Source organism: Notolepis coatsorum, assembly GCF_963971535.1.
Source record: "Notolepis coatsorum genome assembly, chromosome: 16".
Taxonomy (NCBI): domain Eukaryota; kingdom Metazoa; phylum Chordata; class Actinopteri; order Aulopiformes; family Paralepididae; genus Notolepis; species Notolepis coatsorum.
In genome coordinates this window covers 29,107,253-29,126,979 of record NC_140180.1, presented here as the reverse complement: position 1 = coordinate 29,126,979, position 19,727 = coordinate 29,107,253, and the positions used below count along the sequence as shown (strand labels likewise).

Here is a 19,727-nt window from a genome sequence, read left to right as displayed (position 1 = left end):
TGTGCATTATTAGGCTACTGACATGATTCTGTTTAATAGTGGTGTGCAGAGCGAAAAGGGAAAGCAAAATATCAGAGCAGAGTAAGACAGACTATTATGCATATTCACTTAATCAATTAAATACCTATCAATCAATCAATCAATAAATCAAACTTTAATACACTCGTGGTCCAGATAAAACAAATAAAACATACACAACTATACAATTACACACAAGTTCACAACAGGCAAAAATAACATAACTTAAAATACACATCAACGTCCCACAAATAGACAGCTGTGCCAATGTCTCCACATTCAAACATCGATGAGTGGTAACGTGTGGCACTTAGCCTAATGTCCGTTAAAACCAGAATGATCTCATTTCCAGAGTAACTGCACTTCCGCGTTACATGGAGCTCTTGAGGGGGCGTGGCGCGCGGGGGGATAAAATTAATGTTGATTAGAGCCTCGACGTAAGTGGTTGTAACTTGTCCCCGCCGCTCTCTCCCATGAGCCCCAAATACCGGAAGTGTTGCGGTGGTCAACCCGTGTCAGTGCCCCGTTCTACCACCGGGTGGCGACAAAATATCGCTTTTCCGCATCGCATTGTCCTCCGGCTCCATTTTTGTAAATGGACTCGCCCACGAGCCGCCTTCCCTTAGTGTCAGTCACCATGGTGGCATACAACAGACAACAGCGGCGGCGGACCCATCGTTACATTTAAATAAAACCATCAAAATGCTTTCATAAGGATTTTTCTTAGCGCGCCGCACACCTAGGCCCACCTAACCTTCCACAATGGACACCCCCTTATTGTCGTCAGGGTAACAAGATAGCCTAGACCACTTTTCGGACTCGTTTTGTGTGGATTCCTACATGGAATTTCCTTCCGCGTCGATAGCAGAATGCCGAAGATCCAAGGAATGGCTTATGAATATGAATAATGAAGGGATGGTGATTTGATCAGAACACAGTTGTGCCGCCAGACAGACATCCTCTGCTTCACTTGTCCTGCTGTGTGGACTCGGAGCCGCGCCTTAAAGAGAAGTTTTCTCCTGGTGGGACCGAAGCCTTCTGGACGCGGCTTGGGGACATCAAGAAACCCCGAGGAGACCGTCCGCCTCACGCTGTGGCCTGCTGTGGCCCCGGGACTCATTATCAGCCACAATCACCGGGAGTGTATTCTAAACAGGGACGACAACGCTGCGGATCCTTGTTCTGTAAACATTTAGCCGCCGCGAATGTTTTCAAACAAGTCGGTAGGATAAGGAATTTCATTTCTTATAGAAGCCCAACCTATCTTCCAAAACAATGGCGTCTTATGTGGATAACAGCTTTCGGCAGGCTGTGATGATGAATCCGGCTGAAAGGACGCAACAGGTCAGAATAAATTATGTTTATTCCTTTTTTTGCTCGGTATTGTTATTTCAGACTCTTGTCAGGGTCGTGTCTGGTCCCTTTCTGATCTTGTTAGTCCTTTGCAACATTGTAACGTTATTTGTGAACTACTGCTGCCACTGCCAGCTTGTTAGTGTTATGGCTCCATCCCCCTAACTAAGCTGTATCAGGGGAGATGATCAGAGCTACTTAACAGAACAGCACCACAGCCATAGTGGGAGCCTAACTCGGCCACTTGTGTTGGAAACACAGGCCATCACAAAAAGCAGACCTTCCCCCCTCCTTTGGCAGGTCAAGCCACAGTAACGCTTCTAGCCCATAGGCCTACTTTCAACTGGTCAGCGTCCAAACTGAAAGTGATTTCACGGGGAGATAATTGTGGTCCCTTCAGTGCATTGTTTCCCCTGATGAACCTCAGTCTGTTCTGTCAACGTTGTCATTATATAGGAGCACAGTTTCTGTCACTGTAGGCCCACTAGGTGATTGATTGAAAACTTTATTAACAGATTGCAGAATGGGTACAGTACAGTACAGCTCAATACATACAATTGTTAAGGGGATGCAGACCAGAGAAAGACTTTCGTGTTGTTTACATCAGGGTCCCCCATTTTCAATTCATCAGGAAGTTTCAATATCCCAGTTGTTGTATGTCCATGCAAATGTTATGGCCGGTGAGGTGGTCCTGCTGCAGAGCATGCACAGTACTGCATACCAGGGCAGTTATCAGTTGCTTTTTAAACTGACGTATAGGCAGTCTTTGTTTAATCTGACCCATGCCTAATGCCCGCAAAGAGATGCTATTAAAGGTATGTGTGGTGCAACAGTGGACAATCGATGTCCTGCCACCTAGAACAGGCTGCTTGTGGTGAGTGCACACAGCCTTGTGCAGTGACACCTTACATTTTAATTGAGTGTTTACATTGGGTGTTTAGGCTGGTGCAGTGAAGTCATACACACATTGTTGTCCAATCTGTTCTGCTGTTTTATATTTGACACATTCCACAGTTGTCTGGTGCTTATATTATGAACCCATGCCGCTTCAGGATGTAAACACAACCTTTCTCCCTTGCAGCAAAGCGAAATGGAATGATCAGGTATTTTTGTGTCTGGGTTGAAGTAATTTGCCATCCAATAGTGCAATGGTCTCAATGTCCAGTCTTTCCCGTTTGGATTTTTTTTCTGCACCACTGGGTTGCTGCTTTTCATTGTGGGAGGGACCACAGGGATACAATGATGTTATTCCCTCAGGCCACTATGTACATCTGGTCCGCTCTACATTTGATAAAATGCCAAATTCCTTTATTGATACAGATTACAGCAGCAAAGTTGCATCGTTGGAATGACGGGGACAGTTGTTTGCAAATCATATATCCAGCCTCCCCCATCTAACTGCACCCCTCCTCCTCCTCCTCAATTCTGTTTCTGAATAGTCGCTCTTTTTCAAAACATTCACATTATGGAGCCAGTGATTCTGGCTAACATAATTGATCCTGATGGACGCCTGGACGGACGGTGCTCTCTCCCCCGGGAGGAGTAGCTAACGTGTTGCATGGATCTGGCGGGATGGACCACTGTGTATCTGACCATCTTGAGCTTTAGAACAGGTTGTCACATGATGTCAGGCAAGATCATTTAATCAGTCCAGACACTGTTTCCCCCCCCCCTTGCGATTTCCCTGTTCTGCATCGGGGTGTAGCTGGATTTGGAAAGAAATGTCCAGTGGACAGAATCTATCTATCTGAATGATTGAGACAGGGGTGGGGGGGGGGGACTGGGGGAAGACAGGAGGACACATGGTCACCAGAGAAGCTCGTCGTCCCGTTTAGCCACTGGCTTGTGAAGCTGCAGCGAGGTGCAGAGTTCAAGACTTGTCATCTCTTTTATCGTTTAGCCAGGTGCTGAAAGGCAAAGGCCACAAACACAGTCCTTCACAGGGGACCGTTGAGCCCTCTGCCACAGAGCCACATCGCTGGCGAGACGGGCAGCGGCCTCACATGCTGGATTTAGAGAGGGAGAGGAAATGTGGAGACGAAAGTCCCAGAAGGTTATACGCTGCTGGTTTATTGCATTGTAATCAACATATTATATTGGTTTATTGCATTGTAATCAACATATATGTACCTGTTTGCAATTGCACAATTCAGATGGTGAACATGTTTTTGTTCCATGGATTGGGATCAAAACTGCAACAGTATGCAATGGTGGTACAACCTGTACAAGGTCATGTACTTTGTACGTTTCCGAATTCACAGTACAGGTCGAAATCAGGCTGCCTTAAACTAAATAACCCACATCATAAATTGTAACTGTACACGTTTTAGTATATTTTCCCATGACTATCTTCCCGATAAGTAACAAGGCTTTCTATAAAACTAGCTTCACCTGCAAAAACATAGGCCACTATAAACCAGTGAAGGAAGCAGTTTGTGCTGATTGAATAATCATCAATGAGAGGGCAGCTGTCCTGTCCGTCTCTCTGAGGCCGGCAGCATCCTGTCCGGTACAAGCGGGGAAAGGAAAAACGTCAGGCTGCTTTTTCAACTTGTGCAGGAAGGAAGCGTCGACAACGTTTTTTTTTTTTACCCCCTGAATGATTTCTTCTTTTTGACCCCTCTGTCCTATTTTTGTCAGAACAGAAGTGTGTGAAGGTCTATTTAAAAAGCACTTGTAAATCACTGTCAGCCATCATGAAAGAGGACGTGTGGGAAGCTCCTCCTGGAAACAACAACGCTGTAGTTTTCCTTTCAGATAACAATACTTTTTTTTGACGTTTTTAATTTTTTTGAGCAAAATTCCTGAAACTCCCGTCCGGTCCATAAATTCAGACGTCTTGGCCTCTCTGCGCTCTGCTAACCCTGTGGAACTTAAGTGATGTCACATGTTATTCTTGTATTGAAAGTGGAGGCTGGAGCGCTGGCTTAAGTGGTTACACACATAGCGGTCACAGTGACGTATTCATCACAGTTTAAATACAGGGGCTGATTTCAGGGAGGGGGGGGGGGGGTTGGAGTACAAAATGCACAAATGAATGATGCCCAGACAGGAGCCTGGAGGTGCATTCAAGGAGAGTCTTTGATTGGCTCATTTAGATTTGCTCCCTCAATCCCGCATTGATTGATTTTCTTCATGATAATATAGAGCCCTCGTCGTGTCTTCATAACTCCGGCTCCTCCCGTCTCTCCGGGGCCGGGCGCTCCCGCAGCCGTAGGAAAATCTATCATCTCCGGTCGACCAATGTCACTGACGTCAACTCAGTGGGTGCGTTCTCATCGTGGAGGCGCTACAAAATTGCAACATCCGGTCATTTAGACTTTAGAGCAGTGTGTGACTCTTAAAATGAGGCTGGTTAACAAAACGTATTTCAACACATATATGTGGTCTGTAAATGAGAATGCATGTGTTATAGCGTGGTATTGACTGCTGGGAATACACCACCGTGCATTCAAGACTGATGCATTTGGTATTGTTGGCTATATAGGCTATATTGCAATTTAAATCATGTTTTGATTACCTGGAGGAGCCAAGAGGTCGTTCCGGTCGTCTTACTGTAGTAGCGAATGCCTGATATTAGGCTAGCAAGAGTTACAGTCTGCGTCTGCCATCCTCGCACTGTACTTCACTGGAATACACTGGGACTACTTGTGTGTGTGCTCCTGTGCGCCTTTTCTGTATCGAAATCGAATAATGGAAGAGGCCAATCCTGTCCACCTATGTTTATATATGCGCCAGTAAGTTTGTAGGAAGTCAAACGCACAGCAGTTTGCCCTATGAAGCATCATTAAACACTGAAACAAGACGTCTGAAAATAGTTCAAGCCAAGAGTCGGGGTATTTCTGCTTTCTTCTGCGTTGAGCCACTGCAGATTTTCTTTAAAAAAAGGTAGGCTGCCATTTGAATTATACATTGTAGAATAATTATATTGTGGCCTACAGTAGCTGGAATGTTTAATTTAGCAGATGCATGGTTTTTAACTGTAGGGGTGAGGGAAAGTGATTGTAAAAGGAAGAAAGAATATTTGAATATAGAGCTGCATACTAAGCACTGCAGTGTGTGCTTTACTCTGTACTGCAGCTTTCTGGGATGCTACGGTGTGGAGGAGGGCTCATTTCACCTGGAAACGCCATTCTGAACAGTGAAGGCTTAGCCTTAACTGTGTCTCTGTGATCTGCCTCCACAGACTATCTGAAGCCATGCTCTGTAGTACAAAGGGAAGGGAACGCATGTTTCAATAGGGCCGGGGCGATAAGGGAAAACAAATTTTAATCCGATATTCAGAAGGACTTTGTTTCAATAACGACATACGCACAGTACCCTTAGGTAGGCTATAGAAAACCACACGCCTAATCCAGTAGATGGGGACTGCCGAGTAATGGGAAGTGTAACACAAATCAATGCTGCAATGTTCACAAGTACCATTAAACTCAAACATTTTAGACGTACTTTTGTGAGAAATCAAACTCAAATATTTATAGTTTTATCATTTCATTTACACAGCAACCATTTGTATTGCAATTCACCATATCGAAACTCCCACGGTAGGATAACGCAGATGGACGAGGTACGATAATACCGTCATATTGCCCCGGACCTAATTTAGCAGGAAATCACAGTTCTGTGCAAACCTTGCTTTGTGTCGCTCCTGGTCTCTGATCTGTCAGTGATTGATAGACAGGACAGTACACTGTTGCTTTACAGTCATTACATTTGCAACACATGCACTGTTCCTTATGTTCACATGCTCATGATATTTTTAAACCAAAGAAAAACTGCTTCGACTCCAATTCCATTGCAGGCCTTCGCAGGAGAAGGCTATTATGGGTAATGTCACCGAACATTAAAGTCCTTGCATAACTTAACCCAAGACGGGCTGGGGTTGTTTCTTGATGGGCCAGAAAATATACCACGCCATGTCCCAACATGCAGTATTTATTGCATTTATTACATGTCGGCGGCACGGTGGTGTAGTGGTTAACACGGTACAGCTAGAAGGCCGTGGGTTACTGGGTTCGATTCCCGCTTGGGGACCAGGTTGCCGCGTTGCCAGTTACCCAGGTGGGGTATCTCCCGGGCCTGTTTGCATGTTCTCCCCATGCGCGCAAGGGTTTCCTCCCGATAAGATAAACCCAATGGAAAAACATGCACAACAGGTCGCTAGTGCTGTCGCGTTCCTGATGAAGACGGACAGGAGCACTTGGATTGGACCCCGGGCGCGGCGCTCTGGGACGTCCCGGCTGCCCTTGGGGGGAAGGACGACGGGATGGGAGGTGCAGAGAACATTTCGTCAGCGACTCAGGGCATGTGTCTGTGTGTGTTCCTGTGGGTCGCCCATCGCATGTGTGTGTGTGTGACTGTTAATCTGATGACAAATAAAGACATATACTTATGGCTACATGCCCATATCCAGGCCTGTACACTGCGACGAGATCGTCGCAAATTGCCCCCTAATTTGGCCGGTGCGAATGAAAAATTATATCTACTCGCAAGCTTGCGAATAGTGATTTCACCCCTTCATTCGCATTTCACTACACTAACATTAGCCTACAACCAGGGCTGTACAGGCGACATAATGTTGCGGTTGTAATTTCATTAGACAGACCAGCGCAGACATTTAATAACATGCAATTTAATTGACACGAGCAATGGGCTAACGTTAGCTGGTGGTCCCGAGTGAAGCAGGGACGGCGGAGCTATAGGCTAACGTTAGCTGGTGGTCCCGAGTGAAGCAGGGACGGCGGAGCTATAGGCTAACGTTAGCTGGTGGTCCCGAGTGAAGCAGGGACGGTGGAAAAGTGAGGAAAGGGGGTGGGTTATATTGACAAGTGACAACGCTTGACAACAGAAGTTTAAACAACTTCATATTTATTAGTTATTTGTTTCTGTATATCATCCACTTTCCATCTCCGTGTTAGACTCTTCCTGTTTACATTCGAGTGTGACGTCATCACCTACGGCAGCTTAGACGATCAAAACGCGAACCTAGAACAAAACCCGGGGGGGGGGGGCTGGCTCTCTTGTGCGTTCTCGCCCCCTCTCTCTCTCTCTCGCTCTCTCTCTACATTCAATGATTTAAAGTAGCCAAACGTTACAGACAGTATAAATACTAACTGGATAGTTGATGATAAACATTTAATTTCATTATCTGAAATATTCTAAAATCATTAAGTCTGCTATAAGCCATTATCCCTTTGTGTGTAATTATTATTTTCTCACAGTAGTATATATATATATATATATATATATATATGTGTGTGTGTGTGTGTGTTTGGCTAAAGTGGATAGAAAACACAGTACTGTGCAAAAAAAGGGCACCCAAGAGTTTTTATATAAATAGTCTTAGATGTAAATAATTTTTTTTATTAGTGTGTCAGTAGACTACTCTTAGTACATTTTCATTAAATTATTTTTTAAAGCATCTTCATGGTTTAATAATGCAAACATATGTTGCAGGGACTTATTATAATCATCATATTGGCGTGACTGTATGCATCAAAGGGTTAAATCAAGCATTTTAAGTGCTTTAGGAAATGTCAAAATATTGCGATATATATTGTGTATCGTGATATGGCCAAAAAATATCGCAATATCATTTAGAGGCCATATCGCCCAGCCCTACTATAATGGTAAAATAGTTATTTAAAAATGTGCCCCTAAAAAATATTCTTTGCCCCTAAATTTCTCATTTAGGGGCAAGTGTGCCCCTAGTGAAAAAGCTTAGCGTACAGCCCTGCCCATATCCATCATCCATCCACCATATCCATCATTAAACGTACGATTGAACGGTAACTCGGTAAGGGTCTTGTGGTAAACGAGGCCCAGAGTGGCTTAGGAGTGAAAATGGCCTTTTAGCCTCAAGCCTTAATCCCAGTACTGGTTCACTCTGGTATACAATCCTTCCTGTTCTTCAATTACTACTCAGACTTTGGATCAAACGGTGAGCTGATTAATTTGTACGAGAGGTCTCTCTCTGAAGATCCCGCGGGGCAAGTCCACACAACACAGCTCAAGCTTATTTACACGATTCTTCTCCCCTGTGTTTTGCTGGGTGTCTTATTGCACCAACAGCGTCATGATGGGCAGCACGTGGTGTAGTGGTTAACACTGTCGCCTCACAGCTAGAAGGTTGTGGGTTCGATTGCCGCTTGGGGACCAGGTTGCCGTGTTGCCAGTTACCCAGGTGGGGTATCTCCCGGGCCTTTCTGTGTGGAGTTTGCATGTTCTCCCCGTGCTCGCAAGGGTTTCCCCTCCCGATAAGACAAACCCATGGAAAAACATGCACAACAGATCGCTAACGCTGTCGCGTCCCTGACAAAGACGGACAGGAGCACTTGGGTTGGTCCCCGGGCGCGGCGCTCGCCGCAGCCCTCGTCTGCTCCTGGCTGCTCTTGGGGGGAAGGACGACGGGATGGGAACAGTGCGTGTGTGTGTTCCTGTGGGTCACCCATCGCGTGTGTGTTAATCTGATGACAAATAAAGACTTATACTTATACTTATGATCTGGGGAGATTATCGCCATATTTATCTCGTTGTGGCCTTTTGAGAGGAAATGCTTGGCAAATGGCAATACATCCATACGAATACACGGGTATGTCAGTGTTTCCCCATACGTTTATTTGTGGTGGCCCACCACGATATCCAACAGGCCCACCACAAATGGATATACCAAACAATACAATAACACATTAATTATGTCTTCCGTCTTGCATGTACACAGTCCTTTCCACTGCTGGAATGTGTACATCACCCATCCTATGGCTCTCGCGGAACGACCTGTGGTACCATAGCATGCTTTCATTAAATTGAGCTTTTAGAAAATATATATTTTAAGATAAATTTGAAGCCATGTTGTTTTATTCTATAATAATCATGCATGGTAGAGTGAGAGGAAAGCCGGGAGACACCTCGCCTACTTAATCTACTGAGACATCCCAGCACTGAGAATTTGTGGACTGGCCTAACGCTCGTTAGAGGCTACAGTCACACTAGTCTTTTTTAATGCAACTTCTAGTGTTCGATCACACCTGCATTAAACCACAGGTCTGGAAGTGTACAAATCCAACATTGTTCACATTGGGTTTGGATCTGCCAGACCCACTTCAAGAGGTGGCCTTGCTTGCATACTAGTGATTGAAATAGCTTGTTGTCTGGACGTAATTGGGACATCTTAGAATTAATTCACCTCATTGGCAACGGCAGAGTAGCATGATGACCCTGTTTGCAAATCACAGAAACGCAGTAGCCACCGTTCAATATTGATGAAATGAATGCAGGCAGAAACCAGGGAGCTCATTAGCTGAAACGTACTGGCACCCAAACCTTGGCCACTCATGAAGACGACTGACGACGTACAACAACAAACACTGCCAGAGTGCTACAATTCCAGAACACCTTTCAGCTATACACATTTATAATCCTTAACACTCAAATGGATTTGAAATGGATTTTTTTTTATTCCTAAATTTCAACATCCCATTCCCATCCCAGCTTTATAGCTGCAATACAACAACTAGCTGCACTATATTACACAACTATAATAATAGAGACGTACTGCTAGCAAACACGGTAGGAATTAGCTTTTCCCTGCATCCCTGTCAATTTTATCGTCAGAATCCAGCTTCAGGATCTCTTTTTTCTTTTTGGTTACCATAACTTGTGCATTAGTGTGAAGGCCGGGCTTCCAAAGTGTCCCGGTATTCTGTTCCCTAACGATAATGCACTCTCCAACATGGTCAAGCTGGGCATGGGACTATGGCACTCTGTAAGTAAGCGGATCGCTTTCGCATAGACTACACCTCTGGCAAGTATTTCATACAACTTAATGTTCTAAAATCTGAACTATCCCTTTAAGTACTCTAGCTCGCTATCTACATCTGTGTAATCTAAAGTGGGTTTTCCACACACACTTCTAGGAGCCTAGATTGATATAGCTTACTTTCACAATCTGCACCAATCTGATAACCCATCGCAGACAGTATGTGGTGGAGGCGCTTCATCACCTTTCTGCTCCCTCCAAGTGTTAGAGACTGGGTTCAGCAGGTTCATCACAACCTCTCACCAGTCACAAAGCTCTCGATAAGCCTGCAATCACATCCCGTCCGTATCGCCATGGTAGTGAAAATTAGTACCCTACTCAAATATATTTCCACCGACAGAACACTGTCGTACAGGCTCTGCTTGCTAAACAGCTCTGCTCTGCCGAAGATAACCCAAACATCTGTACCAAATCTGGACATCCGTGACCAAATTAGTTTGAAAAGAAGATGTGGCGATAACCTTTTGAAATGGCTGTGTGTACAGAGTACATCACAAATAACCAAAGGTTTAGCTCGTCTGAACATTCATGAATTACGCAGTGATGTAGTTATCAGAAAAGTAAACGGACTAGAGTGCTATCATGTCTTTTCTGCGTGAGGAAACCATACCTTTATGGCTGCGCTCATCGCCGTTCCCATGGACACAACCATGTCATTCCATGGAATAAACAAGGCTGCACAGACTCCATGAAATGTAATTACTTAACTTTTTTCAACTCCCTTTTCAGTTCTTATTTATGAAAGGGGCAAAACAATATGGGGGGGAACAATCATTATACAATCATATTATATTTAATATATTAATATAGTTATTTATTCAATATGTTAATGGGAAATGATACGAGTATAGGCAGCACCGGTTAGTTTACTTCTCTTTGGGGCAGTTTGCCAGTGGAAACGTCATCCAACTTTCTGTGTGTACTGTAGGAGTGTGCCGACAGAAACCATCCAGCCTCGTTCTGAAACAAACAAATAATTTATCCAAGTTCTAAATGTTACGGTGACATGTCATGATGACATAATTACAGTGTTCTCTTTTTAAAACTTGATTTCATGTGCCGGAGTTTGCAAGCCCAACACAAATTTACATGTTGTATTTACTAACTATGTTAAGCCTCTGTGACCTTCCACACAGACCGTGGCACTTGGCCAACCGGTATCCTATTGACCACTATGCCCAGCTCCCCTCCGTTACGCTGGGCAGCGCCGTGCAATAAGGTAGTCATCATTGTCATATTAGCTCTGTAGTGTGTCGCCATGGTCGGGAATCGACTCGTCTGGACGTTATTTAATCTACAATTATTTTTACGAAAGTGCCCTTCCGAGTCCTCCGTCACAGGAACCTGTCCGCTAATGTGCTTTTGAAGCTAATTTGACTTGTCACGTCTTATGCTAACAGTAGTGTGCAGCACCACCAGCCAGGTTCGGGCTGTGGACGACTGCTTGACACGAGGGCTGAAAGAGCTGATTCATATCCTTCTCTTTACAACACCAGCACGAACGAGAACAGCTGTCATTGTTAATGGATGCCATTGTCAAAATGCAAACGGCAGCAGCAGTCAGACTACTGCCAGCCAGCAGCAAAAAAAATCGAATTAGCCTGCAGCTGTTAAAAAAAGTAGGAAGGGATGAAGCCCCTCTTGCACAACATTGCCCCCCCCCCCCCCCCCCCCCCCCCCCCGATTATAAATCAGCAATTAAGAATACCGTTGTTCCGTTTCCTGCGCTGGAGCACCGGATTGGATCAGAGGTGTAGAGTGTCTGCCTTGTTGAAACCTTATCTGTGTAATTGGTCCCTGAGGGATTGTCTTGACCTGTGCTTTGGTCACGTTTCCAACCCTCCAACCCGCCACTGCCCATCTTAAGAAAATGTCCATTATCTGCCAAGGCCTGACCTAATCTGATCCTCTCTGGAATGTTTGACAGTTTCTCTTTCTCTCTCCCTCTCTCTCTCTCTCTCTTACTTCCCTCTTTTGGGAAAAGAGGGATAATTATGGACTGTGGTTACATTTCTCTTTTTAACAGCCCTCCACCTCGGCCACCTGACTGGCTACCTCGGATCAGCTGGAGACACTGTTTCCTCCCCGCTGTAAGCCACTGAGCACGTGTGTGCGTGCGTGCGTGCACACGTGTACTAGAATCTCACGGCTCTTATCTCCCTGACAGGTTTGTGGAGATCGGTAGCAGTCTCTTGACCCGTGGCGTATGCGTGTCAGATGATGTGACGTTCTGCTGTAATAACACTTGTCCACCCGGTCTGTGTCAATTTCTCTCTCCCTTCTGTGACATCACCGCCTCACCACTCTCGAGCCCACGGTCACTGCCACAAAAGATGTCACTTAATGACTGTGGCGGTAACGTGTAAATAGTGTGATTTACAACAGAGCGTCGTTTATTAAAAGGCGTTAGCTCATCGGCGCCTCAGACCGCGACCCGGCTAATTGACTCTTGGCTGCGTTGACCCCGTACTGCCATCCTCCGCCACGCAGACGTCTTCCCATATGGCCCAGTATTTCACAGCACTTTAAACGATGTCCTGCTGTGAACAAACCCTTCTTCATTAATCATTCGCGTCACCGTTATCGCTGTCTTATGTGGCCTTAATGCGGCAATAGGGCGAGCAGTCTCGGGCTAGGAGTTTGTGTAACGCCATAGTGTGGTGGTGGTGGTACCTCGTCGCTGCAGATATTCCTTACCGTCTCCTCACAGTAGCTTTTTGTAAGTTAAGTACTTAGTTACTCGTTGGCCCAGTTGTTCTCTATTCAAAGCACACATTCACGACGGACCTGGTTTTGGTGTTGGATAGTGTTGCACTTGAGACCTAAGGGGTAAACTGTACTGAGACAGTTTGAGTGTTTGAGAATAGAGAGCAGTGTACTGTAGCTATGGTGCTTAACCACATGATGAGGCATGTTTATTTGCTGCTGGGTGATTTGGCCAGAAAATATAATATTTTTCTTAGTTTTAATGGTGTAACGGAATTTGGCTACTTAGTTCTCCAGTATAAATTACAATGTGATAACGACTCGTCTCTCAATTGAATCCTGGCACTGAAGAACCATATTAAGTCAGTCAGTCAGCCCATGTATTTGCAGTTGTGAAATCTAAGTCACTTGGAGTGTGAATGTGATATATCACAAGAAACTGCTCAATATCGACCATCTTTAACTATGAGTGAACACAATATTATAGCTTACCATTTTTAGATAATAAAGTAATCAACCTCAGATACTGTCTTTAACTATGAGTGAACACAACACCATAACTTACCATCTTTAGGTAATAAAGTTTGAAAACATTATTCCTCTGAAAACTTAAAACTGATTTATATGTTTCTGCGTCTGAGGTGCTCAAGGTGCTATTGCATTCAAAATGGTCTCTTTTTTTAATACTGATTTTAATCACTGATCAATAATTTTTTATTAACATGATATGAAATGTCATAATATGGATTTTTTTTTGGTAAATATCCACACCTTTGCATCAATTGCATGTATTGTATGACCCCCCCCCCCAGCCCTATGTAAAACCGTTTGGGATCTTCAGTGTTAATTAACATTAACATTAACAGCATAATAATTAACGATGCTGTGTACATTACTCATCAGGGCTGATTAATCCGTGTAATTAGCATTTAGATTAAATCAAGTGAAAAAGCACGTTTTAGTAAATATTCCATCCAAGAGCTTTGAGAAACGTTTGATATTTGACCGTTTTGGTATTTCTGGTTTTATTTACATTTATATTTATCCTCCAGCACATTGCTGCAGACTCCCCTTCCATGTGTCTACCGTTCCCAGATTGAGAGGCTATATCTGGCACACAACAAGATCTGGCCTGTCAGGCTTTACCATGTTGCATTAGGTACCATTGTGTGGCCGTGGGGCTATTTCGGACCTAATCCTCAGTGCGTAATGAACTTAATTAACCTAAGCTAGTTTTCATCTGCTCATTTGCATACCCCCCCCACCACCACCAGCTTTTAACCAGGTCAGGGCTACATGCATACCGATGGTCATTCCAGTGAATGAGGGGCTGGGAGAGAGTAAGCTGATTGGCTGAGGAGAATGAAAAGAACTCATTGACAAGAGTACTTTGTCCAGTTTCCTATGACTGAGACATGATACACGGGGGCGGGCTGTATGGTGCAGCAATGGGGACACTTCTCAGAGGCCGGTCGGTAGTTCCATCCAGAGGGCTTCCTCCTCCTCTCGGCTGAATAGCCGTGGGTAATTTTGAAGTCACTTAAGTCGATGATGGGTTGTTTGAGACTTGGAGCAATGGTGGTGCTCTACTGTTTTTCCAAGTTGATTATCTTCACAGGGGGTCACTTAAAGTGACTTAAGATAAGATGATGGGTCGTTTCAGACTTTCATGGTGGTACTCTACTATTGTTCCATGTTGATTCTCTTCATAGGGGGTCAGTTAAGGGATAGTATCATCTCTTCATAGGGGGTCAGTTAAAGGGGAACTATCTTATAAATGGCCTTTTTGAGTGTTTAGCATTGTTTCCTAGCTATGTGAACTTATATTAATATGATCTATGTCTCAAAATTCTCATATTGGCGCATTCTTCCAATTCTCCTCTCACAATATTCACCCTCACTGAACTGAGTCATTTGAAAATGTGCGCGATATGTGATGTCAGAAAGACACCGCTGCATGTTAATGTTGAGATAGAAGATGAGCTCCACACAGTGGCTGGACCTGGACCTGGAGCCCACACAGCCTCTAGCTCAAAACGGCTCGAGATCTTGAGGTAGAAAAATGCTGTTTTTGAGGACTTGATTAGAAATACAAAACAATGAATAAAAAAAATATATATATCACAGGAATTGCGTAAAAGTGCCCAAATAGTGAAAGAAATAGTAAAATAGTTCCCCTTTAAGGGATAGAATCATAGTCTCTTACTTGTTTTAGGAACAACATGAATAATACATTGACAGTGAGATAGAGGGATAAAGGCCGGGTTAGGGTTATCACTGTATTTGTCCTGTAAAGGCCCTTATACACCATGGGGGCTGTTGGCCAACTCTCTACCACCGATAATACCCCATAGTCTGCGGTCGTCGGCGTGCACGGTGTGTTTCTGCACGTTCAATCGGCAGGGTGTTTGTTGGAAGTAGTAGGTTAGGAGAGGGAGTACCCGTGATATGTATATGCGGGCGTAAACTTGCGCTGTGACGTAGAGGTATTCCCAATTTTGGCGCCACTTATCTAGGAGGGGGAATACCTCGAAGTCACAACCTGAGTTCATGCCCATGTATAGACCGAGGGTGGCTCAGAATGGCCTGAATCAGACGGATAAAACAATGTTTTAATCAACACGTTTATTAATATAGTTCTTAACTGGTGAGATTTGAGAAATGACATAAATACAGCGAGGAGGGGTGGGAATCACCAGTTTCATCACGATACGATATTGATTCTTTGGACAACGATACGATATTTGCCGATATCACAGTCTGCCACGACACGATTAGATTCAGGTGCCTGCGATCGATACGAGACGATATTATATGCCCATTTAACACAATCGGTAACATTTAGATCAACTCAAAAAAAGGCAACGGAAATATCATTTGACATTTTTATTTTTGAGCTCTTCCAGACAATTAAATGAAAAACAACCTATTTTTTTTTTATTTTTGATATATTGAGCTTTAAACTTGAAGTAAAACGTTTAGGAACTCGCAACCTAAAACCCCTTCCCCTTCCTCTTCACGGATGGGCTGCATTCTCATTCCCAGCCCCCAGTCGTGTCGTAGCAATGAAATCATTGCAAGGACGGACAATACGGGTGGATCCTCATCAGACGGCGCTCTGTATCTATTTCTTTAGCTAAACCGCTAACGCTCTGTAATACAATAGAACAGAAGTACTTTATTGATCCCCAGGGAAATTCACCACCACAGATCGCTCACAATGAACATTCAGGTAGCAAAGATCTAAAATAAGAATAAGAGTACACAGTCAGGGATATATATTCTAAAATATGTATATACATTCTAAAATATGCAGTCCAACACATACAGTAATACACAGTAAAAATGTACAGTGAAATGTGCAGGAGTGTACAGGAAGATAGTGGGCTGACCTTCGATATCTTTTTTGGAATTCGAAGCTTCGGGGCTGAGATTCGATTTTAATTCGAAATTATTATTATAATTTTTTTTATGTTGTGGGACTTGTACAGCACTTTGTTCAACTTTGTCAGTGCTGTAAAGTTTAAACTTTTTTAAATCTTAGACAAACAAAACACTTTGCTTTCATGAAATATTGTAAGCCATCATTTGAGGCTTTATAAAAGAAGCACAATGAACACATCTGTCAGTGCCGAGTCCGACCTCATCTTAAATAACAAACAGCATTGCTTGTTGTAGTTAACAAAGGGAGGCAGAGTTGATTTTGCACAAAAAAATTTAAATAAAAAAAAATGCATAATTTAAATTGTTTTAATTTTTTTTATAATCGGATTTTATTTTCATATTTAAATCCCATGCCCATCGAACGAATCTTCGAAGCTTCGAAGTATTTAAGACAGCCCTAGAAGATACACACACGCTGGCCGTCGCCTCCAGTCAGGCGGTGTGTGTCCCTTTTCACCAGGGGGATTTATCAAAAGACGCAGAGGGATCAAACTGTGGCCTATGGTTGCCTGGAGTTCTTGAAAGAAGATAGTGAGTGTCAGGGCTTTAAGACCTAACCCCGTTTGACACCTTGGCCTTATGTTCCAGCCTGGTCAGGAGCTTGTGAACTCTGATGTGCTAATGTGATGATGGTGAGGAGGAGAGTCTGCTGAGGCAGGGCCTGCTGGGTATAATCTGAGATCAACGCCTCGTCAATGTACCAGGGCAGGGCGATGTCACCCAATATTACAATATCTTCCTTAATGTCTTCCCTACTGTTTTGGACGGGATAACGGTATGTGACTGTGTATATGGTATAGTATTCCAGTCGTTTTAATATATATATATTTTTTAATGTCTTTGTGTTGTAATACAATTGTCATGGTTTTATTTAATTCCAAATGGTCCATTTTCTTTTACCTTGTAAATACTGCTGCAAGGTATATATTTTGATTCGCTTAAAAATATACAATTTGTATATTATATATTTTACAATATATATATATATATATATATCGTAGATGGCGGTATAGTAAAAATTCACACCTTTGCATGGATCCATGACAGTATACCTTCATTTGGTATACATCTCAGCCCTACAGTGTACTCATATCAGCCAGGGAAGAAATAAATTAGCCTATACAAAGTCATTGACCAGCCAGACAAACTGACACAATGTGAAAGACTGGCCCCCCCCCCGTTTCACATCACCATCCGACGGGATGAGGGGGAGGTGGTGGAGTCATATAAGTTCCTTGGGGTACACCTGAACAATAAACTGGACTGGTCGAACAACACAGAGGCCCTCTACAGGAAGGGACAGAGCAGGCTGTTCTTCCTGTGGAGACTCGGGTCCTTCAATGTTTGCAATAGACTGCTGCAGTCATTCTACCAGTCTGTAGTGGCTAGCGTCCTCTTCTATGCTGTGGCATGCTGGGGGGGCTACATCAACTCGAGGTGAGGAAGGCTAGCTCCGTGGTGGGAGTCGAGCTGGTCAGACTAGAGGTGGTGGCAGAGAGGGGGATGAGAAGGAAGCTGGCTGCTATCCTGGAGAATCCCTCCCACCCCCTCTACGACGAGCTAGTCAAGATGAGAAGCACGTTCAGTCACAGACTCATACCCACCCGACACTCAACTAACCGCCTCGGCCAGTCCTTCATACCAGCGGCCATCAGGCTCCACAACAGTGGGCAGGGACTGCTGCCAGACATCCAACTACTAGGAGCCTAAAAGGACAATATACTACCTTATGCATACATACCGCACCTTATGTGAATACTGTATACTTCATCAGATCATATATTTAGCATTTTAGCATTTTTAGATTATATATTAGATTAGATTTAGATTATTGGATTAGATTATATATTGTAACTATGGTAAAACAAATATAACTGAGAGGGCATACATACCCTCCTCACCTCGCACCTTGTTGACCATTATGCACATGTCAACAGTTAATTATGTTATGTTAAGCATATTGTTTTGTTATATTGTTTACACTGCTTTTTACTACCTGTACCCCCCCTCCCCCATGCTGCTATGATGCCTGAATTTCCCCAAGGGGATCAATAAAGGAATATCTTATTTTATAACTGAAACGATTTGAAGCAATTTGACTAACTTTAGATCCACCATTCCCCATACGCTGACCTCACTGTGAGGAAACGCTTGTCTGTAGATTAGATGTAGCAACTTCTTCACAACTTTCACAATGACGACGTACAATGTACACACACACGGCGCGGAGCACCAGCCTAACGCTCTTAGTCGTAATAGATTTTCGACGATCATTGATGCAATCGCATTGCGGATCGAAAAAAACCCTGCGATTGGTCGGCATCTCCCTAAGCTAGATTTCCCTGTGTCATGAGGTATAACTCTGCTGTGTGAGTCACACGGGACAGGGTTCCTATTGTGCGCGCCAGCGATAGGGCCCCTGCCAGCCAGTGACACACTGTTTGTGGCATTAAGAACATTGGCAGCGATTTGGACTCGCTTGCCGTTGCCATTTAGGCTTGAGTGAGAAAGTTTAGCAGAACTGTGCTAAATCAAGACTGTACTTGATTGTAATTGGAGGAAAATACGCCGGGCCATTCATGCGTGCTTCCCTATAGGCTCTGGTGCTTTGAGTCCCAAGCAGTAAGTGTGGGCCCGACACAATGGATCCCTGTTGGAACCAACTTCTGCTTGTCAAAAGCCATTAACATCACAGCAATTACACTGTCGCTGCACTGGGAGAAACCGTTTCACAAACTTGTACCCTGTGCAGTTGTACCCATGCCCAACTCCTAAATCAACCCCATAACTCCCAAATCAACCTGTACATCTGAAGAAATATTAAAACATTCTTCTCATACAAAAGTGTGTATTATGGGCAACGCCCAATAGTGTAAATTGTAATCTTGCTTCATTTATATTTTAGGGAATGAACGGGGACAACATAGCTGTTGATATACCTCACCAGAGGAGTCGGCAATATGCCCACAAGGTCTTTCCAAATCATGTTAAGCTTTACAAAATGAAACCGCCATTCCTCTGACATGACTGGACCCGTGTGAGCTTCGCTGAAACCTAAATACGAGCCTTAAGTCCAGAAAGATCACAATAGTCTAACGTGGTTCGCCATGTTTCTTTTGTTAGACGGCATCCTCAGGATACAGCCTGAAATACCGTCTGTCTGCCGCCCCGGCCTATTTTGGTCATAGTGAGATGGCCTTGGGTGGGATCATAAGGCTACTCTGTAAACAGGAAGTTAACATTGAAAAGACTGGGCTAGTCAGGCGTGCCAATTCAGTGCACACAATAAACACATCCTATAACCTCTCCAAGAGCAACATTTTCTTTTTTTCCCTTCAGTCGTGGTTAGTGAGTAATGTAACACATTGTCTTTGTATCCTCGGTGGGC

General features: G+C 43.9%; 1 protein-coding gene across 1 annotated transcript in view; it reads left to right on the top strand.

Annotated features, from left to right (window-relative positions):
- Positions 1-677: 677 nt before the first annotated feature.
- rapgef2b (Rap guanine nucleotide exchange factor 2b) overlaps positions 678-19,727 on the top strand; it is a 146,362-nt gene continuing 127,312 nt past the window's right edge. The window contains 1 exon segment of the mRNA XM_084331752.1: positions 678-1,362. Within this exon segment, the coding sequence (XP_084187878.1) occupies positions 1,294-1,362 (69 nt within the window). The 5' untranslated portion in view covers positions 678-1,293.